The following is a 27747-nucleotide window of genomic DNA, read 5'->3' on the forward strand; positions in this document are numbered from 1 at the left end:
AATAAATTTAAAAAAACATAGCTTTTAAATATAAAATAAAACCCTTTACTTATATTCCATGAAAGAATTATTATAATACTTAAAATTTATAGAAGTTAAATTGATTTTTTTCTTTTGCCAAATTAAACTTAACATCTTATAATGTGTTACACTATTAGATATTGGTTTAAAAATTTACAAAAAACAAAAAATAAAATCAAAAGTTTGTACTAAATAGTACAATCATCATTTGTAAATGTATAAAATGTACATATTTATATATTGAATCTGATCGATATTAATATACAAATATATATTATTTTATAATATTGATACATATTGGTATCATATTAATTATACGAATAACTATATAACTTGATTCAATTTGATAAGGTTAAAAATATTCTAGCAAGCTTCCTATAAATAAAGTTTAAAACTGAGCATATTTTCATAAGATTAAATTGATCTGTGAGCATGAGCGAATGCTATACATATAGGCTAGTTATATTTTGAAGGAGTCAAAATTTAATTTAAATAAATTTGATATTCGAATTGACATTCAAAAACTCCACAAAAACAACAGTCTTTAATTGACACTCACTCATCCCGGTCGAATTTATTCGCAACTAATGACTAATTCTACTGTATATTTTTATTTTCTATTCACATAGTTCGTTTATCAAATTTAGTATACTTGATATATGCATAAAATTTCAAATAAATCCAACATATATATTATATCAATTAAAAATATTATATTTTAGTAAAAATCAAATTCTTGTATTAACCGATATAAATAGATACTTATCCATATGAACCGATACTTAACATACAAACTATAGAGTACAAACATATATAATCTAATACGTGTACATATTTTAGTAACGATACGTACCGGTATCGTAATGATTATATGAATAGTGATACAGCTTGATTTTGTTTGATAGAGATAAACTTGCAGGTGAAGCTCTAAAACCCGAACCATCCTGCTCCGTTGTATCGTCCGCGAATGCCGACACATCTCCGACGAGTTTGAAACAGATTCTTCGAGTTTGTATTTGTTTAGGGAAATCAAAGAACATAGGTGTTCCTGGTTTGGTCTCTGGTAATCTATATTCCGCAATAGGTACCATGTTGGATCCTTTTCCTTCCTGCAAATATGTGGTAAGTTGTAGGAAATAGGGACAAACAAATAAAAGCAGGGTTAAGTTGAGATTGAATCTAATTGCTAGTGAATAGGAGGATTGTATTTTTGGAGAAATAACTTAATTGGTATTCTTATGATTTAAATTTTAATATTTGTAACTCTTTTTTTATATCGAAAATACGAATAACTTTTATTAATCCGCACAATGAAAATTTCCCAAGTTTAGTCAATGGGGCAACATTTGTAATAGGGCAGTCAATGACCTTAAGCACAGCTGAATAAATTAGTATTATTTCAGTCATAAGTCATGATATGAAACTATATCTCTATGATTAGAGATGACTGGAAGTTGAGTATAGCTTTGATTTTTTGGACTGGACTGAGTCGGTATAGTTTTGTTTTTTTGGGACGAGTTCAAAATAGGTAAATTAATATCTAATTTCAGGTTGAGTCGAGGTCTCATATGTTGGGTTTATTACGACTGGGGCGGGCAAAAAGCTACCCAACCCGCCCCGTTACCGTCTCAAAATTGGCTATGGGCTAAGAGTTAGAGTTAGCAAAGTCAAAGACTTATTGAAAGTTGAACTACTGTGACCTGCTAGATTCAGCTGCCAAGGAATCTTTCCATTGCCCGGTTGTCACTAAAAAGTGCATTCCTCTAGTAAAAAGAACGAGAATAAAGCTACGTTGGAAAAACCATGCCTAGTATATATCTCGATATGGGGTTTAGAGATAGAATCCTCCAAATACTCTCCAAATACATGAAAAACTTGAAAAGAATTGAACATACCATGTCGGACACATAGATCCATTCATCAATTTCCATGTAAAAATTTACAAGTACCATAAAGGTAGGTTTGAGAGATACCTGGATTGCAGATACTTGAATACATAAAACAGCTGGAGAGATATGCCTGTCCTCTAAGCTTGTTAGTGATATATCCAAGATATCTGCATCTGAAGACGGTAAATGAGTAATTCGAGGCTTTATCGCATTGAAAGCATCCAGTTGGAATCCGGCAAGCAACGGTAAAGAAGGAGGCAGATACTGTTCTAAGACGAGATCATGGTACATTAGCCTCTCAGCCTCAATCGGAACCTAAAAGTGAACAAAGGATTAACAAAAGCAATGCACACACACACAGAGTATGAACTTAGAGATCACTAAAGCACAATTATTACCTTGAATCTTAACTGCGGAGTTTGGTTCAACCGGTTTATATAATTTATTTGATCAGTACTTTGTGATGATCTAAGTCCTATCTCTTCGTTTGCAGGGCTTCCAGCTATCACGATTCGTTTGGCATGAAGGCATGGATCCCGTGGCATTGCTGCTTCGAAAGATGAACGTCGAGTTTCTTGAGGAAAGGGAGTTTCGTCTAGAGACAAGAGATTAATGTCTTTATCAAAATTCACGGAGCTTGAACCAGGCCGCAGAAGGGGAAGGCTTAGTGTTATTTGAACAATGCGGCATCTAACAGGATTTGTGAAAGGAAATTTTATATGCCGAGGCAGCTTATTGTCTCTACCGGACTTTTCAGGTCCGTAAAACTCTGGTGAAGAGCTGATCAGAGACTGGACATCCCATTTTCCTATAAAGGACCTTTCTTCCCTCTCAAGTTTCTTGCAGACCCTGATTTGCACCTATGGAATAATAGGAGAAATTGAACCAAAATCAATCGCTAGACAAGAGGAAAAGAAACTCAAGGTGTATGACACATTGAGCAATGAAACAAGATCGACGCATGTTTAAACAGAACAAAAAGAAATGACAGGGAATGACTGACCATAAAAGCATCAACCTCTATAGCACGAACACAACATGAATATACAAATGTGTTACTAAATTACTATCTTGCATTCCTTTATAAGAAAATTTTAGGGCAAAAATGATTTAGAATTTAATATTTGAGAATGAAAACAGCTTAAAGAAAGCATATCCAAGAATCATTCTAAGCCATGATAGCAATATCAAATTCATTTCTCAATTAGAGGTCTTTGGATTGGATATTAAAGAGGGGAATGGGGACTAATGGCCTTGGAGAGGGTTTATCCTATATTCCTATTGTAGCTCATTTCATATGTAATATAACAAAAACAAATAGATTCCTTGCTCATGTACTGTAACTAAAGCTCAACATTTCCACGTTAAAACATAACAGAGAAAAGGTACTAACTTAAGACGGCAACCAAAGTTCAACATTAGATCATAGATATTAATTTCAAGTTGCTTTTAAGAATTATACATGCACAATAAAGGGTTTATTATGGATAGGATACTACTAGACCATAGCCTTTAACAAGATAGAAGTATAGAAAGAGGAGTTACACTTACCATGGGAGCATCAGCTTCAGAATAACCACATTGACTTACAATCAATATGACTCCCTTGACATCTGAAAGTGTGTCAAGCACAATAACAAAATCAACAGAGGTAGTATTAAGGGGAGCCTTCCAATATGAATGCCATGATCCAGAATCCAGTGGAGTGAGTAATGACAAGAACGGTGCTGAATCTTTAGCTGTCTCAACCTACAGTTTTCTGGAAGTGGTTAGACCAAGCATGAAGCAACCTACAACCTATCCAGACATCACATCAATAGTAAAACAATGAACAAACATATCAAAGTAGAAGCCGAGGTTATACCGGGTGTAGAAAGCTGGCGAATGGGAACTCAGCAAGTGATTCCTCCCCAGAAAGTAATTGTTCCAAAACTTTAACTCCTTGCTGATTACGATAGGGATGACTTCTGTCAGGAACGCCATCCAGGAATGAGGATCCCATTACCTCATCCAAAGCCATATTGGCTGCACTATTGGCACGGGCTCTTCTTCGTGAGCTAATCAACACCCTAACATAGTCCAAGGCCAATGCATCAAGAATTATCTTATGACAGCACTTCTTGCAAATAACAGTGTCCAGTATCACTGAATGATTTGCTGTACGATCAACTTGGCTACCATGACTTAACAAGCCATTACAATTTGTTTCTTCCAGGATATAATTTTGCAGAAGAAGGGCTCCTCCCCCTGCACAACAAACTCGACAAGCCTTTCTCCGACATTGAGAACACATGAAAACAGACTCTGAGCCTTCTTTATATGACACCATCAAGGATGAAGATATAGTTGCCTTAGTCTTAACACGCACTTCACACATCCTACGAGAACAGCTCTCGCCAATTCTGCTAATGTTCCAGAAATCTATAACATTATACTTGATCTTCCCAAGACCAATAGCGCCAATCGTCTTGTCCTCAAGAGCATTTTGTCCAAGCAATGCAAGGATATTTGCAACCTTGTATAATCTTCCCATGTACGATTCATCAAGCAAAATATTGGGATTTACGCTAGCCTGATCTGTTCCAATAGACAACAAAGCTCTATCTCTTTCAGCTGCAGAAAGATTAAGCTGGAGACGTTCAATTTCCAATTTCATTGCTTCAAGGAAGTGTAAGTTTCTTTCCTGCAAAATTGGATAAATTGAATGGCAAGTTTTATATTCAATCAGGTCGACGATTGGCACCTAAAAATTGTATATTCGTCTATCTTAAGTGATCCAAATGATTATAATATGCATTATTTAATCCTCAAGATAAAAAAATACATGCATTCAGATCATGCAGCACTGAAAACGTTGAAAGCAATGTGGTACAATGAAATCCAAAAGTGGAAGAGGTGGAATATTCATAACATTTTGAACATTAATTTAGAAGAGATACTGCTATTGAGATAAGCAGGGAACTGAAGCCCCTAGATATATCATCTTTAGCCTCACAGCAATGTTCCTAGGAATTTATCTCATTTTTTGAGCTAGTTGGGTTATGCTTCAAACAAACAGGGAGCTCATTGCTAATTGCAGAAAGGAAAAGCTAAAAATGACTGTGACCAAAAAAAGAAGAAAGAAAAACTCAGCACATCTCTTGCAGAGTTGATGACGAGGAGATACAGTGGAATTTCAATTGAGCAGATCTTTCACATTGGAGACTAATTCTTGCTTAAGGGATTATTTTCAAGTTTAACTACTGATCATTTTACAGTATTTTTCGTTAAAAGTATTTTTCATCAGCAAAAGATTGTTTGGATGGGGAAAAGAGATGATCAGCCAAAATAGCAAAGTGATAACAAATAATGGAGTAGAGATCATTCCAAGTAAAAAATGTAAGAGGATTCAGAGAAGAAAAATTCAAAGCTTTATATCCTCACACTCCCTCATGTGCATGCATATAAATTGAAACAACAAACCATTGAGCAAATCTCTAATCAGAGATGACCTTCAATACAGATATGATAACTATGGGAATGTTATCCCATCATGTGCTTTCCATGACCAATTCTTATTTATCTTCTATTTGTGATATAGGATGTTGAATATATATAAATATTCATCTATAAACCCATTAATACACAAGAGCAATCACTTCATCAAGAAACAGGAATGACCGAAGATAAAAAAAAGGTAAATAGAGACAAGAAGGAACCATAAGTAGCACTCAGTTGACTCAGTGAGGACCAATTTAGTGTTTCATAGGAAACATATGAGGTCAAGGAAACATACAAGCAACAAGTAGTCACATACCATATTTGGCCCAGCAAGGGATTTTAGGCAATTTAAGTACTTCTCGGAACCATTCTCTTGAGGCTTACTATCCTGGGATGTAGAGGATTTACAATCTGTTTCAGGACCATGACAGCCACCAACAAAAGCTTGGTCGAGATCTGTAACTGGATAAGTAACAGGTTCAGAGGACAGGTCACCAGGAGTTAAGAGGTCAAACCCTTTATAGGCAGCACCCTGTTTTTCTGATGCTGGCACAGCTTCATCGGATATACTAGTGCTAGAAAAGGGGTTTGTGTCAGAACCAGACAAAGAAGGATTGGTTTCCTTTTGATATTTCGTTGCAAGCTCAGTTAGTTTGGCCCCACGCCCTTCATTAGCAAACACTTCATTCCAGGGGAGAGAAACTCCAAGGATTTCTACCTACATGCAGATGCCACACAGTTCAGCAGGCACACGTTTATTATAATTGCACAATGAGATGCAGACTTAGAACAAAAGACATTAAGTACATCAAGCAACATATTTCTGAGGACTATTGTTACCTCACCAAGAGTTATAGGACTTCCAGAAGCAGCAGGATAAAATGTAAGTGCCACTATACGGGTAAGAAAGTCCAAATCTCCCTCTAATTCCTCAAAATCATACAATAATGATAAAGATGTAGCTTCATTGGGAAGGTATGCACCAGCTCCAGTGACAGTCATGTCATCTGCACTAATTGGGCCAGTTAAGGGAATCAAAAGATTTGTCCCATTTCCACACTGGGGTATGAAAGCCCCCTGTCAACACAGTCAAAAATAAGATTAGAACACTAGTTGAATTCAAATAAATCAGAAAGTATGAAAAAACCATGCTATTTTAGGGGAGGGAACTTTAGAGAAGTTTATATAAATTTCAAGGTAGACACTTTAAGCTACAATATGATAAGCCAAAGTAAGCTGGGCAATTCACAGAGGGCAACAATATAAGTGCACAAACCTCAACAACCAGTTTAAGCCCATCTAGGCTGCGCCCTGTTCTCACATCGACAGTTGAAGGATATGTTGAATCATTTGCACCATGGGAAACTGTGAGTAGCAGCTGACAGACATGGCAGGGTTCACAAAGATAGATAAAAACTTCAACAACATCAACGCCTTCAGGGCAAACCTGCAAATGCATTCCAACATAGAATAAAAACAATACAATAAAGAAGGGTATATCTCCCTGCAAATAACAATTGCTAAGTTGCATGGAATTTTCCTAGATGATGAAGAGGGAACTGTAAGTACCCAGATTAGATCCTTTTTCTTGAAACTCAGCAGACTATCTCCACCATTAGAGGTTTCAAACATGCCTCTGATTGGCTTAAGAAAGAAACCTGATGGACGAGAAAGTACCTGTGATGAACAGCATGATAAGTAATGCGGGCTGATACAAATAAACAGCAAAATCACCTGTGACTTTCTTTCCAAATCGAAAATTGTTTTAGACAAGAACAAAAACCCTTCATGATGAAACAAAATGTACACTTAAAACAAAATCAAAATCTCTAATAAGTTAAAACTAATATTCCAAGTTAAAAGGACGCAGAAAGTAACTCCGAATACTAAATCCATGTACTAACATATTGGCTTATGGTCTTCTTATAACCAATTAGCACCAAAAGTAGCTGACAAGGTAGCAATGAGTTTGGTTCAGCAATAGAGTTTAGTATCCAAGGCCATTTTCAATTTTTTTGAAAAATTCCTTTTACCTATATAAGGTCAAGCTAAATATATAATAAAGAAAAGGCATATGAAGTAAAAGAAAAACCAAACATGTACTGCAATCCCAGGACAGTACAAGACTATCATCATGGTCAGATTGTAACAATAACCTGAAAATCCAGACATGCACTAGAATTACCTACTTGCAAAGGTTGAATTGGAACAGATGGAAGATGCTTGAAAAGCCTTATTCCCAGGAACATCTCTAACTGCTTTTGACGTGAACTATCCACAACAGCGTTTTTATATCTCCTTTGAAGAGTGATTTTCATATTTTGTGCAGCGGAAAACTGCTTGAATTTTCCTGCTTCTTCATTGAATATGTTTAGAATATGGCTATGCATGGCTTTGGAACCTGTATATAGTGTTGCATGGATATCACCAGCAAGCAGGAAAAGATCTGCTAGCTGAGATACAGGTGATAGAATTGTTGATCTCTTGAACTTGTCAAATGTCATTTCAAATCTCTTCCATGGTTTATCTGGACATGGATGATTCCACGTTGTGGTCCTTGTATTGTGATCAACATAGTAAGTTTTCCCTGTTGTTGCATCAGATCGTTTCTCCCAACCACGTGGGAGTGGTGCAGTATAGCCATCATAGTTCTTAACTGACTGGTATCCATATGCCGAATCATTATCAAGAGATAACTGTAGCCGCTGACACTGCTCCACAAACACTTGCAGTGCCCCAAAGTAACTAGCAGCATTGGTTCTATCCAAAGAATCTGCACAATTGAAACGAAATACGCCATTTTGATGGTATCTTAAGCAGAAAGCCCCTTCAAAGTCATCATTGTAGATGATTTCACCTCTGCAATCCTTAAGGTGCCGTCGTGATGGCAAATAATCACCTTCAGAAATGCCTATAGCCAGTGTGGGCGCCTTTAAGAGTTTCCATAATTCTTCAATTGTTTGTTGTTCACCTTGTAACTTTATCCGAGCATGCCAATCATAATTCATCAAATGAATTCGGGTACAAGGAAGTCTGCCAGTGGATTTAATATGGTTCAATGATTCCTCAAAATGCTGAACTAAAATGCGTTCAGACTTTCCTTCACCATTTCGAAGCAAGTTGATACATGTAATTGGAACAAAAGCCTTTTTGCTCTGATTTTCCTCAGTATCACCATCTAAGGTACGAGTATCATATCGTTTACTTAATCTTTGATAATACTGTAGACTTCCTTTATAAGGATGCCGATCTGAAACATATATTTCAGCTTCAGCAGCAGTGATCTTTAGTTCTGCACCCCACCAGATCGGAATTGTGCCCCGTCGCCAAGTGTATGTGTTAAAAGGTACACTCTGATCAGTCCTTTTAGGCACCCATACAAGTTGTTCACACTCTATTTCATTCCCTATGAATGTGAACATTCTTGATAAGTTACAAGTAAAACATGCAATAACAAATTGTGATGAAAATTTATGATAAAGTTAGCAATGCAAAATGAAATGAAAAACAAGTTAATTTAAACAAAAATAAAGAAACTTAGATCTACATGACATGACATGACATAAAATACAAATCCAGAGTTATACGAGATGCAGTCGGATGGAGACACTAGTGAAAGTTTTCAAGAGAGTTTTTAATAAAACTATTCTATATTATTAATTGAAGAATTGAACTTGAATAGAGAAAAAGAGTCCTAATCCTAATTGGGAAAATAGTTCCCTTCTTCTAATAAACTACTAAAATATAAAAGAAAATAGTTCCCTTGTCCTAATAAACTACTAAAAGATAAAATAAAATATTCCTAGAATATGAATAAAACTTATCTACCTAAATAAGATTTATCTACCTAAATAAATTTAAAATAATATACATATTTCAACACCCTCTCTCAAGTTGGTGCATATATATCAATCATGCCCAACTTGCTTACAAGATAATCAAAGTTTGTCTTAGAGAGTCCTTTGGTGAGTATGTCAACAATCTGTTGTTTTGAAGGAACAAACAGCATGCACACTTGGCCTTCTTCAATCTTCTCCTTGATAAAGTGTTTATCAATCTCAACATGTTTAGTTCTGTCACGTTGGACTGAGTTGTGAGCAATACTAATGGCAGCTTTGCTATCACAGTACAACTTCATTGGTGAAGTTATTGGTTTCCTCAACTCTTCCATAATTCTTTTTAACCACATCATTTCACAAATTCCTTGTGCCATTGATCTAAACTCAGCCTCTGCACTACTTCTTGCTACAACACTTTGTTTTTTGCTTCGCCAAGTCACAAGGTTTCCCCAAACAAATGTACAGTATCCTGATGTAGATCTTCTATCTGTTATTGAGCCTGCCCAATCTGCATCTGTATAAGCTTCAATTCCTCTTTGTTCGGATTTCTTGAAGAATAAGCCCTTTCCCGGTGAACTCTTTAAGTATTTTAGAATTCGAAACACTGCTTCTTCATGCTCCTCCATTGGGGAATGCATAAATTGACTCACTAAACTCACTGCAAAAGCTATGTCTGGCCTTGTATATGATAAGTAAATTAACTTACCAACTAATCTTTGGTACTGCCCTTTATCAATTAATCGACCTTCTTTATTTCTGAATTTTACATTTGGATCAATGGGGTGTCAGCTGAGCGGCAACCACTCATCCCAGCCTCTTTTAAAAAATCAATCACATATTTTTTCTGAGAGACCACAAGACCTTCTTTGATCGAGCAACTTCCATTCCAAGAAAGTATTTCAAAAGACCCAAGTCTTTAATCTCAAATTGCAATGCTAGATGCTCCTTGAGACGCCTTATTTCATCCACTTCATCTCCTGTAAGAATGATATCATCGACATAAACTATAATAACTGCTATTCTACCTTTTTGTGAATGTCGATAGAACATTGTGTGATCAGCTTGCCCTTGTGAGTAACCTTATTTTTTAACAACTTGAGTGAATCGTTCAAACCAAGCTTGAGGAGACTGCTTCAGACCATACAAAGATTTCTTGAGTTTACATACTCGAGTTCCAAATTTTTCTTCAAAACTTGGAGGAGGATCCATGTAAACTTCTTCTTCAAGTTTTCCATTTAAGAAAGCATTCTTCACATCTAACTGCTGTAAAGACCAATCAAGATTAACAGCAATTGATAAAAGAACTCTAACGGAATTTAATTTGGCCACTGGAGCAAACATTTCAAGATAATCTATCCCGTATGTTTGAGTGTACCCTTTAACCACCAACCGAGCTTTGTATCTTTCTAAAGATCCATCTGGTTTGAATTTGGTTGTGAACACCCATTTACAGCCCACTGTTTTTTTCCCTACAAGTAATTCCATTGTTTCCCATGTACCTGTTTTTTCAAGAGCGCGCATCTCCTCTAAAATAGCCTCCTTCCACTCAGGAACCTGTAAAGCATCTTTCACATTTTTGGGTATTTGTACAGTATCGAGACACGAAACAAAGGTTGAGAATGTCGAAGACAAGGCTTTATAGGATACAAAGTTAGACATAGGATATTTGACAATATTTCTAACACCTTTTCTTTTGGCAATTGGAATATCTAAATCAGAAAATTCATTGACTAGATTATGAGTTTTACCTGGACTTTTGATAGGATCTTGCGGGTCGGATTCTTGGTGATGAATCTGGTGGATTCCACTTTCTTGATTTCGATTTCTTCTTGAATAAACAATTAACTCCTTTGTTTGTTTTTTTCTCATGATTAGACTCTACACCTTCATCCTCCTTTTTATTAACATTAACATCATTAATTTCTGTGTTAATTATAAATTCGCCTTCCCCATTATTAGAATCCCTATGTTGTATATTCCTAATCTTTTCTTGATCAATTATAGAATCTTCCTTAGTATAATTCCCTCCCTGAAGATTAGAATCAAAATAAGATTGTGTTTCAACAAATGTGACATCCATAGTAATAATAATCTTCCTATCAATTGGATCATAACATTTGTAACCCTTTTTAGTAGAAGCATAACCAACAAAGACACATTTTTTTGCTCTAGGATCTAGTTTACCTTGGTTGTGAAGATGAACAAAAATACTACACCCAAAAACTCGGAAGGATAAATCTGTGATCAATTTAGAGTTAGGAAAATTATCTTTAAAAAGATTAAAAGGAGTTCTATAGTTTAGAGTTTTACTGGCCATTCTATTAATAAAATATGTAGCTGTTAACAAGGCTTCGCCCCAAAGATAACGTGGTACCTGACTAGTGAACATCAAGGCTCTAGTTACTTCCAAAAGATGTCGGTTTTTTCTTTCTGCAATCCCATTTTGTTGTGGTGTATTTGTACAAGAACTTTGGTGGACTATTCCATGTTTAGTTAAGAAAACACCTAATTGGTCGCTAAAAAATTCCCCACCATTGTCAGTCCGAAATACTTCTATTTTCACACCAAATTGTGTTTTCACCATAGCATAAAAAGACTGAAACACATTTTTAACTTCAGACTTATCTTTTAATAAAAACACCCAACAAAGTCAAGTATGATCATCAATAAAAGTGACAAACCAACGTTTTCCTGAAAAGGTCGAGACTCTTGAAGGTCCCCAAACATCACTATGAATTAACGAAAAAGGTTTGGAGGCTTTATATTTTTGAGGTGGAAAGAATGACCGATGATGTTTAGCTAATTCACAAAATTCAAATGATATGAAGAACTTTTATTTTTAAAAAGATTAGGTAACAAATATCTTAAATAGTAAAAATTAGGATGTCCAAGCCTATAATGCCAAATCATAACCTTATCAGAAACAGAATTTAAACATAAAGTAGTTGTTGGTTGACTTAGATGGTCGTCTTCAAGAAAGTAAATTTCACCAAATTCTTTAGCATTTCCAATCATCTTCCCCAAGACCATGTCCTGAAACTTACACATAGAGAAGTCAAATATAACATGACAATTTGAGGACTGAGATAATTTACTGACCGATATGAGATTACAAGCTAGATTTGACACATGTAAAACATCATGTAAAACCAAGGAAGATGAAATTTTAACAGTGCCTTTCCCGGCTATTGCCGAGAAGGACCCATCTGCTACTTTGATCTTTTTGTTTCCTGCGTAAGGTGTGTAAGTTGAAAAAAGAAAATGACTACTAGTCATGTGATCACTAGCTCCAGAATCAACGATCCATGTGTTTGTTTTACAAGGCTTGACACTGAAAAAAATAGAAAAATCAGTACCTGATTGGGCAACAGAGGAAGAAAGATTATTGGATGAGTTAGGAATTGAAAAATTCATTCGAAATTGTGGTGATTGAAAAACTTGTGTAGATGCTCTAATTGTTCCTTAGTGAATGGAGACCCTTCCAGAGAACTTTGACCCTTATAATTTCCATTAGTTGTTTGGAAAGCTCTGCAATCCCCTAATTGTGAACCACGACCATTGCCACTCTTTTTCTTTCCATTTGTCGGTTTCCCATGGAGCTTCCAACACGTTTCTCGAGTGTGCCAATATTTTTTGCAGTGATCGCACCAAGGTTTTTTCTTATCTCTAGTGAAAGCTGTTTTAACCATGATGTTACTAGAGATTTTAACCTAGCTCAGATGCCATGAAAGTTTTTAAGAAAGCTTTTAATAAAACTATTCTATATTATTAATTGAAGAATTGAACTTAAATAGAGAAAAGAGTCCTAATCCTAATTGGGAAAATAGTTCCCTTATTCTAATAAACTACTAAAATATAAAAGAAAATAGTTCCCTTGTCCTAATAAACTACTAAAAGATAAAATAAAATATTCCTAGAATATGAATAAAACTTATCTACCTAAATAAGATTTATCTAACTAAATAAATTTAAAATATATACATATTTCAACAACTAGAATAGAAGGTTTACGTTCAGGTTATACACATCTTGAACTCATTTTTTTGTTTCCATTCCAGTTGCTCAAAATAGCTTACATAGATCAGGGGTATTGTCATTAAGAGATTGCAAAACCAGTTATGTTGCATAAAGCTGAAAACATTTACAAATCAAGCTCTAACAGAAGGTGCCATGCCACATCTCATGCATGCTACTTATGTAGATAAACTAATCATCATTGTAACCCAAAGAAACAATATAGCTATGCACTGTAAGCTATTGTCAATCTCCTCCTAGTTTGAAATACAAAAAGCTGACCGAAAAGGAAAAAGAAAGCAGTTACAATAAGAGAATGCTTTGATTAACCTAGCTAACTATTTGTATAAAAGAAAAAAAAAATTCCTCATGATAACCAACGACTGGAAAGGTTCTAAGAGAATGGATCTGTTTTAAGACAGATTATCTTACCCGTGCTGAAACATGAATTTATACCCCTAGCCAAGTATCGAGTACCGGGATGCAGCCTGCTTCGACGAGCTATGAGAGCAACAACACCTACCTGACCTGAACTACCAAAAATTCGACTTTCTGCAAAACCCTATACATTAATATAAAGTAAGAAGTATCAAAATATCAAGTAAATCTAATACATCATAGCATTGTGTCGTAAACAATGATAAACCATTATTAAAGTAGTAGATTAGGCAGAGAATGTAAGAAAAGACAAGTTAAACTATCCAAACACAGGTTACAAGGACTAAAAGGGGAGTGTAAACAACTAGAGATGAGAAAAAAACTTTAAAAGGATTTTAGGACATAGTCATAAGCTTGTAACTTCTTAAGAAAACTAGCATTAAAATAAAGATACGAGTATGAAGCAAAACCTGTAGAAGAATAACACAGTGCTGCTTCAACCCAGTGTTTTTAAAGGGCATTGAAAGCCATCCATTCCAAACAAATTCATGATCAGGACTAAGCACAGGCATCCGACTTGGAAAAGGTCGAGTAAGATCTCTTGTCTCACAAAAGTAGTGCTTCCCATCAATGTCTAGCTCAGTCAATTCTTGTATATTCTTTACTTCCCCTCTACCCTGGGGTTGAGGATTATGAAGTGGTATTTTGATCCATTGACTCTCTATGACTGTAAACGCACATCCCCCACCAGGCAAAGAGGGAATGGTATCAGCTAATCTTGTAGCAACAAGAAGTAACCCATAACTTCCCAAAGCAGCATAGCCCAATATTGCCTTGGCATGGATTTTACTCTTACATAACCAGGGTGATCCATTTGTAAGATAATCTAAAGCTTTTTTCTCTGACTTAAAAACATCTAAGCCAAATTTCCCATGATAACGAAGCACCCCAGTTGTTGGATCAACATAAATCACCTGAGTGTCAATCCTAGTAGACAAGCTAACAACAATATAAACTTCACCAGGATCCACCCCAACCACAACAACTGATGTGTTTCTTGAACCACCGACTACAAGTAAAAATAAACACAATCAACTAAACCAATCACTAATAACACGATTAAATCAGCGCAATAAATACATAAATGTTATCACCTGGTGATTCCATGAGTTCTTAAAATGAAACTACTAGCTTAAAACTTCCCGAAAATCCACAATTTTTAGTATCCATAAAGCAGAAATTCAATAGCCTGCTCAAAACCACACTAAGCCACAAATTATAAAAAAGAAAAAAAATTCAAATTCTCTACTTTTCTCTTATTTACGTGAACAAATTGTGGAACTCTGTCAAATAACCAATAAATCCATCAAAATGCAAAATCAATTACAACGATCAATAAATTGATTAAATATAAAGAATAAATAAATTCACTAAATCAAGATCACAAGATTCAGAATTTCTCAATCTAACATCAAAAGCATGCCAAAAAAAAAAAGGAAAAAAAATGAGATTAAGAAACAAGGAAATACTTTATCTAAAACTAAGACCGCTTGATTCATGATCTTCTATAACAATCTCAAATCAAAGAATGCATTGACAATAAAAATTATGCAATAAAATTACTTCTCATAATTAATGAAATATAAAATTAAAATTTGAAAAGTAAAAGATGAACTTAGCGGAAAGTTAGAGCATCCAGCATCGCAGAGAAAAAAGCGCGGGGAAAATCAAAAAATGCCGGAGAAATGTTTAAACAGTAACCAATAAAGAATTAAAGATTCTCTGCGGTCGTATGTAGACACATTTGTGAGTCTTATCCAATGATACATAGCCATGATTTATTAACCCTGTTTTTATTTGGTTTAAATTATGTTATTAATCCTTATATTATGTGTAAATTATAGATTTTGTTTTTATATTTTTGTTGAGTCCATTTTAACCCTCTATACATTTCGAGTTCTAAAATTTCAGTGTCAACGAAACAATAATTGTTGAATTCATTAAATTTTATTATTTTCAAATTTTAATATAACATACATGTTATTATAAATGAAATGTCATGTCAACATACTATTTTTATTTATTATTATGCACAAAAAATTAATAAATTTAATAGCTATTATTTAAGTCTAAGATTAAATTTTCAAAAATTGAAAAGTATAGAAATTAAAAATAATTCAATTAAAGACTATGAATTAAATTTATAACTTTTCAAGTTTGATAATAAAATTCAACCAAGTAGATTTAACTGTTATTATTTAGATTAGGATTGAAATTTCAAAATTCTAAAATAAACTGACAATTTATAACATAAATTGACATTTTATTTTTGCCTAATGATAAAATTAGCACTTAACTTTTACAACTTTGGTCAATTTGGTCATTATTCCTTTTTTTAAATTAAATTTAGCTTTCAATCTTTTAAAAAGAGAGGAATTTAATCATCAATCTTCCAAAAAGAGTCGAATTATTTTTTAATGGAAATACAAAATAAAGCATCACAAATTTTAAACATGACAACTTACACGACAATCCATGCATACTTTAAGCTTTCCTTTTGAATTTTTATAAACTCTATATAAATTTTATTTTAAAATATTTTATAATTTTTAAATTAATTGTCTATATGATATATAAAATAATGTCGTATCAAAATGAAATATACATATACTATTAAACAATTTGTCACACCAACATCGTTAAAAGATAATATTTTAGTCAACATTTTAATAAAATGACAATTTGACTTTTTAGATAATTAATAACCAAAATTTAGCTCTTAAAAAGAATAAAAATCACAATAACAACTGATATTAAACAATGAGAGCTAAAATTTTCACTATACCATTAATTTTTTTATGATTCTTTTCCATTACAAGCTTTCTAGATTATCATTTCTATAAATTATAAAAATAAATTATTTTTCTTTTTGAAGTTGTATATCTTTGTAAATTCCATTTTGTTTTTATATCTTATTCAAATGCTCAATTCATTGTCACAAAAATATAAAGTAGCACCAATCATCATGACTTTCACCATAGTTTCGGTACTAAGATAGGAGACCAGTTCTTGTATCATTAGCAACTTTTTAAATTGTAATTTATTTGAAGGTTGTATCATCTTTCTAAATTTCATTTTGTTTTTATATCTTCTTCAAATGCTCAAATCATTGTCCCGTTTACATGTTTGGTAAATGGTAGAAAAATATAAAAAGTACTCGGACTTGGAAAATCAGGTTTTTAAATTACAAGAATATTGGCTAAAATAAAGTAGTAGCACTAATCATCATCACTTTCACCATAGCTTTGGCACAAGGATAGGAGACCGTTGCTTGTGTCATTACCAACTTTTTCTTCTTCTTTCTTCTCTGGTTTCTTCTTCACAACCGAGATTATCACCGATGACTTGAACGGAGCTTTAACTTGACGACTCCCCGAGCCATTTGAACCTTCTGTTAATGAATCATATTCGCAATACAAAATCAATATATACCAATTCAAACAAGTTATAAACATTAGCCAGTCAATCATTTCCAAAATTTTATTTCAAGGATCTTTGAATCCTTACAGATACAAACTATGGTGCGTGATAGCAGGCGGTAGGTGGATAGCAAGATTGACAGAAAGCACTAATGAGGCAGTGAAGCCTTGGTGCTAACGTATTTTAGCAGGGTGTCGTTTCAAATAAAATGCAGTGATATTTGAATCGACCAGAGTACCGGTCCAGGGAAAGGTTTCGAACTAGTGCGGACCAGTTGAACCAGCTAAAAAACCAGTTGAACTGTATTTTTTTTATTTTTGATTTAATGATTTTTAATCAGACTGGTCAGACCCACAAACAAATGACCAGACGAGTTCGACCCCCAGTCCGATTCTAAAATCATTGATAAAATGTTTAGTTTTCTTTACAATTCCGGTGCTATGGAATGTATGAAAAAAAATGAATTGGTGATGAATACTGCAAATACCTTTACTGCTGGAATCATCAGGCAAACTAGCTTTTGTCAAAGCATCTGTAGGGTTACTTGAAGATTCTTCCGACACCTTTCTCCTCTGCAAACCATACACACCAAAGCATGAGTTCACGGATTCAATAATGGCAATTTTATTTTCAACAATTGAGGTAAAAAAAAAAAAAAGAAAAATACAGCAAATCCCAGTTCTACAAACATAAATCGTTATCATGTGAAACTTTGCATTGAGGCAGGTCAAACTGACTACCCAATGGTATATTCTCGAACAAGCCTATTCCATTTTGAAACTAAAACTGAAAGTTCAAGCACATCCATCTTTTCATGAGATAATAATTCATTCGGACAGCTTGGTTTTCTCTATATTAAACCGACTCTCAATTGCTCCTATAGTTGCTGATTTCAACAACTCAAAGTAAACATTGTATTTTGGATCTTGACCCTTCACGTATAGTAAAACATTAAACATATCTGACACTTGACCCTCTTAGTCTATGCAATATTGTTAACCCTTTACCCACCTTAGAAAATATTGTTCCATCTTCAATATTACATGAAAACTATTATTCTAAGGATAATTTACTTAAAACTTGTATGCATTTAAAAGTTTTTACCATGAGTATAGGATGTGTTTATTAACTAAATCCACACCATATACCTTTAAGCCATCATTTGAGGTTTCACCATTGCCACTCAATAAACGGGTCAGATCCTCATCATCGTTGAAAACATCATCTGAAATCCTTCGAACAAATTCCTTTGGCTTCTGCATTAAAGATGACAACAATGTTAGAAACATGCCCGCCTAGAACAAGAAGCAATCACAAATGGTGATACTAAAAGCAATACACCAATTCTAAAAGCAATACACCAATTCTAACCTGGAAAATCGATTTAATGAGGGCTTCATCTTCTTCTTCTATTTTCTTTTCCTGTTAGCATTATAACCTTGTAGTCAGAATCACAAAAGAGAAGAAATATAAGCATGCTAGGCAACGTGATTACTACTTATCACTTCAATCCACATTTGTATGTATTCGTACTCATCTCCCTCTCACATCAAGTATTAAGGTAAATAATGCAAGCATTCATAAAGATTCTAATATCAGAGTTCAGATTTAAGAGAAATTCCGTTCATTAAGCATAATTCAAGAAGACTATCTTAATAACACCTGACATGATAAAATTAAGCTGGCATATTTCAGGGAAGGATTTATCCATAGAAAGCAAATTCAACTTTTTCCCCTATTTTCTAGGATTATGTATAATTAAAGAAATGCAGCACAAAAGTGTTCTCAGCGAAACCATAAATTCCATTCGGGTTCGCGATTGCAGCCAAAGACGCACCTTTGATTTAGAAGAAATTGGAAATTTTCAAATAGAATACAAACGAAACACAATCATGAGATTTCTATTCAAAGAAGCCGCTTAAGCTATTAAGAAATAAGTAGGAAGTATCTTACCTTTTCTGCAGCAGTGCGTTGCAAGGCCTCCAGCATTGAATCTACGCTCACCGTAGCATGTCTGGACTGCAATATAAGATAGTAAGATAGACTACCATTAGCATCAGAGAAAAGAAAATTGTACCTATTCCCATTTTGATAGACAAATGTCTAACAGTAGACCCGTTACCACAGATTATTTTGGTCTAATCAATCGAAACTCAACATGTGCTCTTCCTAGCTTCAGATTCTAAAAATAAAAGACTCAAAAATCTGGTTCATTTGACATCCACAACAATCAAAAACAAGGTAAAAACTTTATTTTCTTTTTATGACAGTAATGTTGCAGTTATCTCCTGCATATTAAACAAAAGTTGGTTTAAGTGTTTAGCTACCTTCATAGACTTCATTTCATCAAGCGCAGCAAGGATATCCATCTCTCTTTTTGAATCCAACGTTCTGTTCTCCAAAGATTTCATCGCATCCCCCATTTCTTCAGATTCCCTTTTCTGTCTCTCTTTCTCCGCTTCCTAACAATAGGAAAGATGAAAGAATATTATTATACATATCCAGCAATGTTAAAAGAACTATAGCTACATTTAGCTTGATACACAAAGCTCTCACCTCATCTTCAGCACGCCAAGGTTCAAAATTTCTTGTTGCACCCGATTCAACAACATAATCTGAATTTTGTGGATCAGTCTTTATCGTCATCTCTGCAGAGCACTTGGTGCATTTGAAATAAAACCTAAATATTTGGATTCCCAAATATGTCTGCAAATAAGAAAAAAAAGTAACTAAATGCACTAAAACATTAAACTCTCAATCATTAATTAGAGAGAAGTGAAAACCTGAAAGTTCTGTACTAACTACAGCATTTAACTACGTTATTTGGACTATGTGTGAGTATAGTACAAGGCATGTGAAAGTTCCTTTTTAAAATAAAATGCAAGATTTTACTTTCATATATAACAATGAGTTTACAATTAGTATTGCATTACAATTGTTTGCTCATCTTTCAACCAATTAGCATGATTTTAATTACTATTACATTATAATAACCAAACATAATCTCACAAAAGCATAAAATAACTTCTAATTATTGCTGCTTCTATGGACTCTTTCTTAAATTTAAAATTAGAATGAAAAAAAAAAACTAATATAACTAAACAAGTAAACCGAAGCCAAAGTGTAAAGAAAGCTCAAAACAAACCTCGCCGATAACATCTTCTTTGCGTGAATTGAACTTGGTGCCTTTATAAATATAGTTTCCGCAGGTATTACAACGTATGCTCATCGGAAGCATCATACGAACCTTCATCTGTTGATTCTTCGGTCGCCGAACCCTCGGAAGCTTCGACGGATCGAAGTCCGGCGGGTAATATTTGTTCAGTACTTTTCTTTCTCCCATCTTTGAAGATCAAAAAGATTTTCGATCGGGATCTCAAATCAAAATATAGCAGAGCGATGCAGAGGCGGAGGTAGAGCCGAAGATAACTAAAAATCTTATAAATAAAAAGGAGAAATTCAATCTTCAAATCAAATTTAGGGTTTTGAGAATAGAAAGAAGAGAAAATAGGGGAGGGGAGGGGAGGATGATAAACGTCTTTTGTCGATTGGTATAATATAAATATTATTTATTTGGATAAAATCTTATACGAATATGATTTAGATATATTATTATTAGTTAAATTCTATTATTAGTCCCTGTACTTTATGAAAGTTATGGATTTAATCTACAAACTTTAATTTCGTCATTTTTAGTCCATGTACTTTTTGAATTTTAAAATTTAAGTTAGTAAAATGATAGCTATTAAATTTATTAAGTTTTTCCTATTGTCAAAATATAATTAGTCAAAATTATTATTATATGTGTAATGTTATGTTGCTCGTTATTTTTAGATATTACTCACAAAAATCCAATTAATTATTGTAATTTCCATTAATATTGAAATTTAAAATTTTAAAAAGTATTAGGACTTAGAATGGTTCAAATGGAGAAAGCGGGCTAAATTTACAATTGTATGCATAATACAAAATTAGTAATTGAATTTAAACAATTAAATTTAACTACTATTTTTGTGCGAAAAATATAGGATTAAACCAACCAATTTAAAAAGTAAAGGGACTAAAATTGATCAAATTAAAGTACATGAACTAAGTTTCACAACTTTCACAAAGTATAGGGACTAATATCACAATTTAACTACTAATATTTAAATAATTATTATATATATTAACTTTGAATTAACTTATGTTTTTATTACAATAAAATTTATTAAATAATATTAGAAAATATTTTAGGTAAACTACACAAATGTCACTAAATTATTAGTAAATTATGTTTTAGTCACTCAACTTTAAAAAGTTACAAAATGATCACTAAAATATTATTTAAGTCATTGAATTGTTAAAATCATTATTGTGTGGAGTTTTCTGTTCGCACCGACTACACTAATAAAAAAAAATCTCATTCTCCTTTTCTACAATTCATTTTTTTTATGAAATAACTTTGAATGTCATAAATCTACAAACCAAAATCCAAACAACTTTCTTCTTCTACTCGTCGATAGTTATTGATCCATTGTGTCGACCATCGGACCACCACTTGAAATTTGCTAACTAAACTTTTAATAAAAAGAACATAACTTAATGACTTAAATAAAAACTTTTAAATAGATTAATGACTTAAACGAAAACTTTCAAATAGTTTCATGGTCTATTAAGAACTTATTAAAATTAAATGGACAAAACTGACACTTAATAATAGTATAATGATTCTGAGTGTAATTTACCCTATCCAAAATTGCTTAAATAATAGTTTAATGGTCTCTTGTAATTCTCGTCAGTGGGGGCAGCTGATAGTTTAATGCTCATTGACCATGCAATCTGCATTTACCAAAAGCAATTCATCTTCAAATCTCTCCTGCATTTCGTTTCCTTGACTCGGTATGATCTTTCACCCATTTCAATTATCTGTTGCTTTTCGTTTACAAATGTTCTTCGCTTCTTTGATATAGAGTTAAGAGCTTTCCCTAACATTTCAAGCTTTTTATTTTTGAAGCAAAGATGGCTGAAGCTTTCGTTAGTGTTGTTGTGGGAGAAGTGGCGTCAAAAGCGGCGTCAGCTGCGGTTGAGATGATAAACCTTGGATGGGGCTTCAAGGATGAGATGCAGAGGCTTGGTAACTCACTAGAAATGATTGGAGCTTTCTTGCGAGATGCAGAGGGAAACCAAAAGCAAATGAACTCAGTGAAGCTTTGGTTGAAGAGGCTCAGAGATGTTGCTTATGAGGCTGATGAGGTCCTGGATGAGATTGCTTATGAGTTTCTCAGAAGGAAAGTGGAGATTGGGGATCAGATGTGGAGAAAGGTACGAGACACTCCATCTACTGTCACATTTCAGCACAACATGGCTAATAAAGTTAAGGACATCCTTAATTCCTTGGACGACCTTAACAAAATAGCCAAAGACTATGGTCTCCAACAGTTAGCCATAGATCAAAGAATTTATATCCCATCAAATGTGGAGACAGTCTCCTTTCTGGATGACTCAAACATTGTTGGAAGGAAAAATGATGTCTCAAAAGTTATTGACATGTTAGTCAGTCCCCAAGATGAACGAACTGTCTTTGTTGTGCCTATAGTTGGAATGGCGGGTATCGGGAAAACTACTTTAGCAAGGCTAGTTTACCATGATGTGGATGTGGAAAGGCGTTTTGATGTAAGATTTTGGGTGTGTGTTTCGGATGATTTCAATGTGAAAAGAATTTTAAGAGAAATGCTGGAGCATGATATGAATTATCAGCAGACCTCGATACCTCAAAACTTGAATGCTTTAACGGAAAAACTGAAGGGGAAGATTGAGCAGGCCAAAAGGGGAAATGAACAGATCAAATATCTTCTTGTACTTGATGATGTGTGGAATGTTGAACAATGGGATGAACTAATGTGGTGTTTGGAAGGGGTTAATAAGAATCGGGGGAATAAAGTTATTGTAACAACCCGCATTGAAGATGTGGCATTAAAAGTGGAAACACTTCCTAATCAAAGGCATCAGCCTGGAAAATTAAAAGATGAGGAGTGCTGGTCCATAATTAAAGAAAAAGCATGTGGAGACTCCCCAATATCTCCAAGCTTAGTGTTAATTGGCGAGGAAATTGCTAAACAATGTCATGGTGTGCCTTTAGCAGCAAAAGTTATTGGAGGGACAATGCGCAAAATTGAAAGGAGTTGGGCTGCATGAGTGAAAATTCAAAAAAGTGATGTATGGGATTCGGTTTATAGTGTGCTGAGGTTAAGTTTTGATCACTTGTCGTCTCCATGTTTGAAGAAGTGTTTTGCATACTGCGCCATGTTTCCTAAAGATTTTTGCTTTAGAAAGGAGCAATTAATCCAACTCTGGATGGCTGAAGGATTTCTTGGTGGTTCTAAAGAAATGATGGATACTGGTAACAGATATTTCCATGAATTGTTATCAAATTCCTTATTCCAAGATGTGGGGAAGGACAGGTGCGGAAATATTTTGACGTGCAAGATGCATGACTTGGTGCATGATCTGGCTTTGTCTGTCTCAAAGTTTGAGACTTTGATTTTCCAAGAAAATTCCAGTTGCAGCACGGATGAAGTTTCTCATATTCGGCATCTCAGTATTGGTTATGATGGGGAATCCTTACCAATAATTTTAACAGCTGTTGCTCCAAAATTGCACTCTTTGTTCTCAGAGATTGATGTGCTCAAGAAATTGTCAAGAACCTTCACAAGCTTACGAGTCCTGAAATTTTCCGGTGCTGATATTCTTGAGTTGCCTGCTTCCCTCGGCGAATTGAAGCACTTGAGGTATATGGACATCTCGAAGACTTCTATCAAAGTGCTGCCTCAATCCATAACCAAACTTTACATGTTACAAACATTAAGGTTCATGGGTTGTAGGGAGCTCGCATTTCCAGATGGATTGAGAAATTTGATAAGCTTGAAGCACATCCATTTTGCCCAGCAAAGTTCTCAACCAATAGAGCTTCGACACCTAATTTCTCTCCAAACATTGCCAATATTTTTTGTTAGGGATAACGAACTTCATCTTGATGCTCTAGAATGCCTCAACGAACTTGTGGACAATTGAAGATATGCGATCTTCAAAGTGTTAGAGACAAGCAAATCTACGGCTTAAAACAAAATTGTGCAAGGTAATATTTGAATGGACAAATTTTAGCAACGATACCTGTGAGGAAGTGCTGGAAGGTCTCCAACCCCACTCAGGTTTGCAAAGCTTAATTGTTTGGAATTATGGAGGAGAAAAGCTCCCATCTTGGATGTCAAGACCTGTTCATGGTTCTAATATTGGTTCACTGATTCTTGACAATTTGATGGAGTTGGTATTAGACAATTGCATCAATTGTAAGAGTCTTCCACCATTGGGCCAACTGAATAGTCTCAAATTTCTTGCACTGAGGAATATGGAGAAGGTGAAATGCATCGGTAATGAGTTTTATTGCGACGGAAGTAATCAAGGTCAGAAGGAGGTGTTTCCTGCATTAAAAACATTCATCCTATGGCGACTGCAAAATCTGAAAGAATGGACAGCAACGGCAGCAGCAATCATGTTTCCTTGCTTAGAAGAGTTGTTTGTTTCTAACTGCGGCTTATTGAAAAATGTTCCCCTGACGGGACAATGTTTTTCTCTTAAAAAGCTCTGTATTGAGGATTGTTCACGATTAAGCAGTATAGGGGATGGACTAGCTACTTCCACGCTTCTTGAGGAACTAACTATAGTGAAGTGTCCAAATTTGTGCTCAATTCCAAATTTAAATGGGTTTTCCGCTCTTCGAAGTGTCTATCTTTCTGATTGTGGAATCTTGGAAATTATTCCAATAGCAGGAATATGTTCATCTCTTAAAGAATTTTGCATTTCTAAGTGCAATAGATTAAGCAAGATTGGAGAGGGGTTGTCTACCTCCACTAGTCTTGAAGAATTAAAGCTAAGTGGTTGTGCTAAATTAAGTTCCATTCCAGATTTGGAAGAATTTTCCTCTCTCCGAATTTTAGATATATCGGACTGCCAGGAACTGGAAACTATTCCGATAAGAGAAAGATGTTCATCTCTTGAAAAGCTTCACGTTTCCTCGTGTCCAAAATTATGCAAGATAGGAGACTGGTTGTCTACCTCCACTAGTCTTGAAGAATTAAAGCTAAGTGCTTGTGCTAATTTAAGTTCCATTCCAGATTTGGAAGGATTTTCCTCTCTCCGAATTTTAGATATATCAAACTGTTACAAACTGGAAACTATTCCGATAAGGGAAAGATGTTCATCTCTTGAAAAGCTTCACGTTTCCTCGTGTCCAAAATTAAGCAAGATAGGAGACTGTTTGTCTACCTGCACTAGTCTTGAAGAATTAAAGCTAAATGATTGTGCTTATTTAAGTGCCATTCCAGATTTGGAAGGATTTTCCTCCCTCCGAATTTTAGATATATCAGACTGCCACGAACTGGAAACTGTTCCGATAAGAGGAAGATGTTCATCTCTTGAAAGGCTTCACGTTTCCTCGTGTCCAAAATTAAGCAAGATAGGAGACGGGTTGTCTACCTCCACTAGTCTTGAAGAATTAAAGCTAAATGATTGTGCTGATTTAAGTTCCATTCCAGATTTGGAAGGATTTTCCTCTCTCCGAATTTTAGATATATCAGACTGCCGCGAACTGGAAACCATTTCAATAAGAGGAAGATGTTCATCTCTTGAAAAGCTTCACGTTTCCTCGTGTCCAAAATTAAGCAAGATAGGAGACTGGTTGTCTACGTCCACTAGTCTTGAAGAATTAGAGCTAAGTGGTTGTGCTAATTTAAGTTTCATTCCAGATTTGGAAGGATTTTCCTCTCTCCGAATTTTAGATATATCAGACTGCCACGAACTGGAAACTGTTCCGATAAGAGGAAGATGTTTATCTCTTGAAAAGCTTCACATTTCCTCCTGTCAAAATATCATCAAGATAGAAGTCTGGTTGTCTACCGCCACTTGTCTTGAAGAATTGAAGTTAAGCAATTTTCCTAATTTAAGTTCCATTCTATATTTTGAAGGATTTTCCTCTCTTCGAATTTTAGATATATCAGACTGCCACGAACTGGAAATTGACTGGTTGTTTACCTCCATTAATCTTGAAGAATTGAAGTTAAGCAATTGTCCTAATTTAAGTTCCATTCCAAATTTGGAAGGACTTTCCTCTCTTTGAATTTTAGATATATCAGACTGCCAAGAACTGGAAACTGTTCCGATTAGAGGAAGATGTTCATCTCTTGAAAAGCTTCACGTTTCCTCGTGTCCAAAATTAAGCAAGATAGGAGACTGGTTGTCTACCTCCACTTGTCTTAAAGAATTGAAGTTAAGCAATTTTCCTAATTTAAGTTTCATTCCAGATTTGGAAGGATTTTCCTCTTTTCGAATTTTAGATATATCTATCTGCAACAATCTGGAAATTGTTCCGATAGGAGGACAATGTTCATCTCTTGAAAAGCTTCACATTTCCTCATGTCAAAAATTAAGCAAGATAGGAGATGTGTTGTCTACCTCCACTAGTCTTGAAGAATTAAAGCTAAGTGATTGTGCTAATTTAAGTTCCATTCCAGATTTGGAACGATTTTTCTTTCTCCAAATTTTAGATATATCATACTGCCACGAACTGGAAACTGTTCCGATAGTAAGATGTTCACCTATTGAGAAGCTTCTCATTTCCTGGTGTCCTAAATTAAGCAAGATAGGAGACGGGTTGTCTACCGCCCCTTGCCTCAAAGAGTTAAAGCTATCCCATTGTGGTAACTTAAATTCCATTCCAGATTTAGGACGATTTTCCTCTCTTCATATTTTAAATATATCAAACTGCAACAATCTGGAAATTGTTCGAATAACAGAAAGGAACTCAGATCTCGAAGTGCTTGAAATTATTGCATGTAAAAAATTAAGCCAAATAGGAGATGGACTGCTTACTTTCACTCGTCTCAGAAAATTGAGGATAGTGAAGTGCCCGAATTTGAGGTCCATTCCAAGAATGCATAATGGTTCTCTCGCTTCTCTCGCCGAATTAGACTTCACTGGTGTAGGCGAAGGCTTAATTCGTCTGTTACCAGATTTGCGGCAATCCAACGCTTGCCTTCACAATCTGACACTATCTGATTTGCCTGATCTAAAATCGATTCCAGAAAGTCTAGGGGACATGCGTTTTCTTTATCATTTAACAATCAAAAGGTGTCCAACTTTGAGGAGCATTCCAAATGACCTCCTTGGCAGCCTTAATTTCTTGAGAAGGTTATTGGTGGTTTCTCAGAAGAGCTAGAACAATTCCCAGGTATGGATTTCATCCAACGTCTCAGATTTAAAGAATTGCATTTGCTTGGATGGGAAAAGCTAAGTTCTCTTCCTTACCAACTTCAACACCTCACTGCCCTTGAAGAACTGGAGATACAGAGGTTTCACGGCATAGAAGCCTTGCCTGATTGGTTGGGAAACCTCTCCTCCGTAAAGTGTCTGAGAATCGTTTCATGTGATAAGCTCATGTATCTGCCTTCTGAACATGTTATGCGTGTTAACATTATGATTAATGGTAGACAATTTTAATGGCAAACAATCCAAGTGGTGCAAGTTTAGCACCCTAAAGTTGACTTTGAAAAAGTGGCATGGGATAATTTTTTTTGGTCCTTGAGATAATAGGCTATTTATTGTTTGGTCCT

The 27747-nt window shown here is 34.7% G+C and overlaps 4 protein-coding genes across 4 annotated transcripts; 2 read left to right on the plus strand and 2 right to left on the minus strand.

The window, feature by feature from the left end:
- Positions 1–732: 732 nt before the first annotated feature.
- LOC108475117 (probable phosphoinositide phosphatase SAC9) lies at positions 733–15338 on the minus strand. Its single transcript, XM_017777112.2, has 14 exons — positions 15151–15338; positions 14776–14870; positions 14092–14690; positions 13676–13805; positions 7580–8796; positions 6960–7067; positions 6667–6837; positions 6231–6467; positions 5707–6108; positions 3775–4593; positions 3462–3659; positions 2309–2770; positions 1995–2225; positions 733–1130 (listed from the first exon to the last, which is right to left on the minus strand). Exons 2-14 carry the CDS (start codon positions 14786–14788, stop codon positions 858–860), a joined length of 4860 nt encoding a protein of 1619 aa, XP_017632601.1. The 5' UTR covers positions 14789–14870; positions 15151–15338; the 3' UTR covers positions 733–857.
- Positions 15339–16740: 1402 nt separating this feature from the next.
- On the minus strand, positions 16741–20674 carry LOC108474488 (uncharacterized). Its single transcript, XM_017776429.2, has 8 exons — positions 20247–20674; positions 19658–19807; positions 19429–19563; positions 19055–19120; positions 18473–18523; positions 18250–18357; positions 17589–17673; positions 16741–17072 (listed from the first exon to the last, which is right to left on the minus strand). Exons 1-8 carry the CDS (start codon positions 20442–20444, stop codon positions 16900–16902), a joined length of 966 nt encoding a protein of 321 aa, XP_017631918.1. The 5' UTR covers positions 20445–20674; the 3' UTR covers positions 16741–16899.
- A 1200-nt stretch (positions 20675–21874) lies between these two features.
- LOC108475118 (putative disease resistance protein RGA3) lies at positions 21875–23278 on the plus strand. Its single transcript, XM_017777113.2, has 2 exons — positions 21875–21982; positions 22098–23278. Exon 2 carries the CDS (start codon positions 22103–22105, stop codon positions 23276–23278), a length of 1176 nt encoding a protein of 391 aa, XP_017632602.1. The 5' UTR covers positions 21875–21982; positions 22098–22102.
- Positions 23279–24344: 1066 nt separating this feature from the next.
- On the plus strand, positions 24345–27353 carry LOC108475119 (putative disease resistance protein At4g19050). Its single transcript, XM_017777114.2, has 2 exons — positions 24345–26205; positions 26263–27353. The coding sequence occupies exons 1-2, from the start codon at positions 24345–24347 to the stop codon at positions 27351–27353; spliced, it is 2952 nt and encodes a 983-aa protein (XP_017632603.2).
- The last annotated feature ends 394 nt before the right edge of the window (positions 27354–27747 follow it).

This window comes from Gossypium arboreum, chromosome 3 (genome assembly GCF_025698485.1).
Source record: "Gossypium arboreum isolate Shixiya-1 chromosome 3, ASM2569848v2, whole genome shotgun sequence".
Lineage (NCBI taxonomy): Eukaryota > Viridiplantae > Streptophyta > Magnoliopsida > Malvales > Malvaceae > Gossypium > Gossypium arboreum.

Excerpts from the sequence above, each read along its gene's own strand:
- LOC108475118 (XM_017777113.2), top strand. The coding sequence starts at position 22,103 with ATGGCTGAAGCTTTCGTTAGTGTTGTTGTGGGAGAAGTGGCGTCAAAA.
- LOC108475119 (XM_017777114.2), top strand. The coding sequence starts at position 24,345 with ATGTCAAGACCTGTTCATGGTTCTAATATTGGTTCACTGATTCTTGAC. Across the intron at positions 26,206-26,262 it reads AGAATTGAAGTTAAGCAATT|ATATATCAGACTGCCAAGAA; the intron begins GTCCTAATTTAA and ends TTTGAATTTTAG.
- LOC108474488 (XM_017776429.2), bottom strand. The coding sequence starts at position 20,444 with ATGGGAGAAAGAAAAGTACTGAACAAATATTACCCGCCGGACTTCGAT. Across the intron at positions 19,121-19,428 it reads ATGAAATGAAGTCTATGAAG|TCCAGACATGCTACGGTGAG; the intron begins GTAGCTAAACAC and ends CTTATATTGCAG. Across the intron at positions 18,358-18,472 it reads TCATTAAATCGATTTTCCAG|AAGCCAAAGGAATTTGTTCG; the intron begins GTTAGAATTGGT and ends TCTTTAATGCAG.
- LOC108475117 (XM_017777112.2), bottom strand. Across the intron at positions 7,068-7,579 it reads TTCCAATTCAACCTTTGCAA|GTACTTTCTCGTCCATCAGG; the intron begins GTAGGTAATTCT and ends TGTTCATCACAG. Across the intron at positions 1,131-1,994 it reads TTCAAGTATCTGCAATCCAG|GAAGGAAAAGGATCCAACAT; the intron begins GTATCTCTCAAA and ends ACATATTTGCAG.